The 3000-nt window shown below is 47.8% G+C and overlaps 1 protein-coding gene across 1 annotated transcript in view; it reads right to left on the bottom strand.

Moving 5' to 3' along the window:
• The window catches only part of LOC107113585 (myosin-16), a gene marked incomplete at its 3' end in the record, with an annotated part of 36676 nt that overhangs the window by 16226 nt on the left and 17450 nt on the right, over positions 1–3000 (bottom strand). The window contains exon 11 of the mRNA XM_015414933.1: positions 494–762. Coding sequence (XP_015270419.1) covers positions 494–762 — 269 coding nt within the window. The remainder of the gene's footprint in view (positions 1–493; positions 763–3000) is intronic.

The raw sequence follows: 3000 nt of genomic DNA on the forward strand, positions 1-3000 counted from the left end.
ATTTTTTGTCCTACATCTTTGTTCAGAAGATCTTCCTTCGAAATGGCAAGACATTCCGGAGATCACTGTCAATATATTTTTCTATGATTACGTATATTATTTTTGTTCACTTTTCTATGATTCTTTAAAGACATATATTAAGCGTCACTTTCTCACAGTTTTTCTTGTTCTCCGTATTTTCTCATTACTGTGCCAGTCAATTGTTATTATAATTGTTCTTTGTGGGGCAGGGCTTTTAATTAAGGGGGCATGGCCCCCAAATGCCCCACTGTAGCTATGGGTCTGCACATGGCCCGGCCCAACAAAGTGACATTTGGATCAGATCGGACCCTCATAACAAATGAGTTCGACACCTCTGCTGTAGATGGTCCCCCGCCCCCCCCCCCATCTTAGCCCCTATCGCTGCCGCATATTCCCTGGCTCTCGATCTACTCGAAGAATACAAATAAAAGTCAGGGCCTTTAAGAGGCTGGTCTTGTCTCCTGGCCTGTACCTCAAAGATCTCAAAGCCGGCAATATCCAGCACCCCGATGAAGAACTGCCTCTGCATCTTGGTGTCCAAGGTCTTGTTGATCCGGACCACCATCCACTTGAACATCTTGTCGTAGACGGCTTTGCCCAGGGCGCCGACCGAGTTGTTGCACTGGTCCATGTTCTGACCCTTCTGGACAAATTCATTGCCCACTTTCACGCGGGGGCGGGTGATGCCCTTCTGGAGGTCCCCGGAGTTGAGGCCCATCAGGTGGGCGACTTTGTCGGCCACTGTCCAAAGACCAGAGAGAAGCGAGTTCAACGGGATGGACAACCCCCAGCTTTGGAAACGTCGCTGACTTTAACGATAAAGGACATGCTTAATGGGACCCATTCCCCGTTAAAGGTAAAGATAAAGGGTTCCCTTGCTCGAAAGCCAGTCAAATCCGACTCTAGGGTTGCGGTGCTCATCTCCGTTTCCAAGCCGAAGAGCCAGCACTGTCCAAATACATTTCCGTGGTCATGTGGCCGGCATGACTAAACGCCGAGGCGCACGGAACGCTGTTCCCTTCCCACCGAAGCGGTACCTATTTATCTACTTGCAATGTCTTGCTTTCGAACTGCTAGGTTGGCAGGAGCTGGGGCCAGAGACGGGAGCTCACTCCGTCATGCGGCACACTCGGGTCTCAAACTGCTGAACTACCGACCGTCCACAGCCTGCAGTTCAGCGTCTTAACCACTTGAGCCACCGCAGCTCCTCATTCCCCGTTATCTGGCACCTAATCCGGACAGAACAAATCCTCACAGCGGTCTTAGTAGTGATGACAGGGACTCACTAAAACTTGGGAGCTTCAAATGTCCCTTATCACGCATCTACCCTACCCTTCCAAGAATCTTGGGGCCTTTACAGGTCTCCCCTCCTTATATTATCCCACGGGTAAGGTAGACCTGACGTGGAAGGCCCAGGTCAGCCCAATCTTGTCCGGTCTCAGAAGCTAAGCCCGGTTGGCTCTGGTTAGTACTCGGATGGGAGACCACCAAGGAAGTCCAGGGTTGCTAAACAACCTCTGTTCATTAGTTGTTGTGGATCTTCCGGGCTGTCTGGCCGTGGTCTTGGCACTGTAGGGCCTGACGTTTCGCCAGCAGCTGTGACTGGCATCCTCAGAGAGGTCTAACACAGAAAGATGGAGTACTCTCTGTGTCGAGGGTGAGAAGAAAAATGGTAGGCAAGTAATTAATATCTACTCAGGAAGGTGGGGTAGGGCTGAGTCATTGTCTTGTAGGAGTTCCCCAGGCCGTGACATGCTAATGGAGGAGCTTTCCTGAGGAGGTTCTTTTGCACATGGATCGGGTGTTGAAATTCTAATCTGATCTGTAGTGCTACCGTAAAATGTAGAGCCTTTTGTGTTTTTCAGGACAGGAAACCATGCCCTGTCTATTTTTAAACTCTCTTATTTCCTGTGTTTATGTTTATGAATTTCAATGGCTCCCCTGTGTAATCTGACATGGTAATTGGATGTGTTGTCCAGCCTTTCAGTGCATTGGAACAAGATACTATGTCCTGTTTCTCTCTTGCTTGGAAAATCCTGTGGGATTGTCATAAGAAGAGTTGGTTTTTATACCCCACTTTTCTCTACCCTAAGTAGTCTCAAAGCGGTTTACAATCACCATCCGTTCCCACAATCTTCATTTTCAAATTTACCCTTGTTAAAAACTGCAGAGAGACGGAGTCTCCTGTGACACCTGGATAACCTTCACAGAGAGCTATTTATAAATATATTAGGAACAGATTTGCTCCGGCCCACCCTGATCTCCAAAATGGCTCATCACAGAGTTATATTCACCAGCTTTGCAAAATTACACAACATCTGGATACATAGATGGAATTTCAGCACTGACCAGCATCTGACCTCATTCTCTAAATCTCCCTCCTTGCTTTTCTCCCCCCCACCACTTCCTCTATTCGCCCCTCCCTTTCCACTTCGCACACCCATCCTGTCCTTCAGACCATTTAGAAAAGTGACTCGTAAGTAAATTATCTTCCTAGACATAGATTAATATTATTACTCAATTATTGTATTAATTAAGGCCGGCCAATGCAAAGCTGGGTTATTATAGTGTTAAAAGAATATGTAATCAGGGCTCTTTTTTGTAGCAGGAACTCCTTTGCATATTAGGCCACACACCCCTGACGTAGCCAATCCTCCAAGAGTTTACGGAGCTCTTCTTACAGGGGCTACTGTAAGCTCTTGGAGGATTGGCTACATTAGGGGTGTGTCGCTTAATAGGCAAAGGAGTACCCGCTACAAAAAGAGCCCGGCGGTCTGTCAACAGCCTAGGCTAGCCCCATCTCATCAGATCTCAGAAGTTTTTTTAAAATTTTTTATTTACTTGGGATTTATATCCCGCCCTACCCAAGCGGCCCAGGGCAGTTAAGCAGGATCAGTCGTGGTTAGTACTCAGATGGGAGACCACCGAGGAAGTCCAAGTTCGCTACACAGAGGCAGGCAATGGCAAAACCACCTCTGC

Source organism: Gekko japonicus, unplaced genomic scaffold, assembly GCF_001447785.1.
Source record: "Gekko japonicus isolate JY-2015 unplaced genomic scaffold, Gekko_japonicus_V1.1 scaffold3178, whole genome shotgun sequence".
NCBI lineage: Eukaryota > Metazoa > Chordata > Lepidosauria > Squamata > Gekkonidae > Gekko > Gekko japonicus.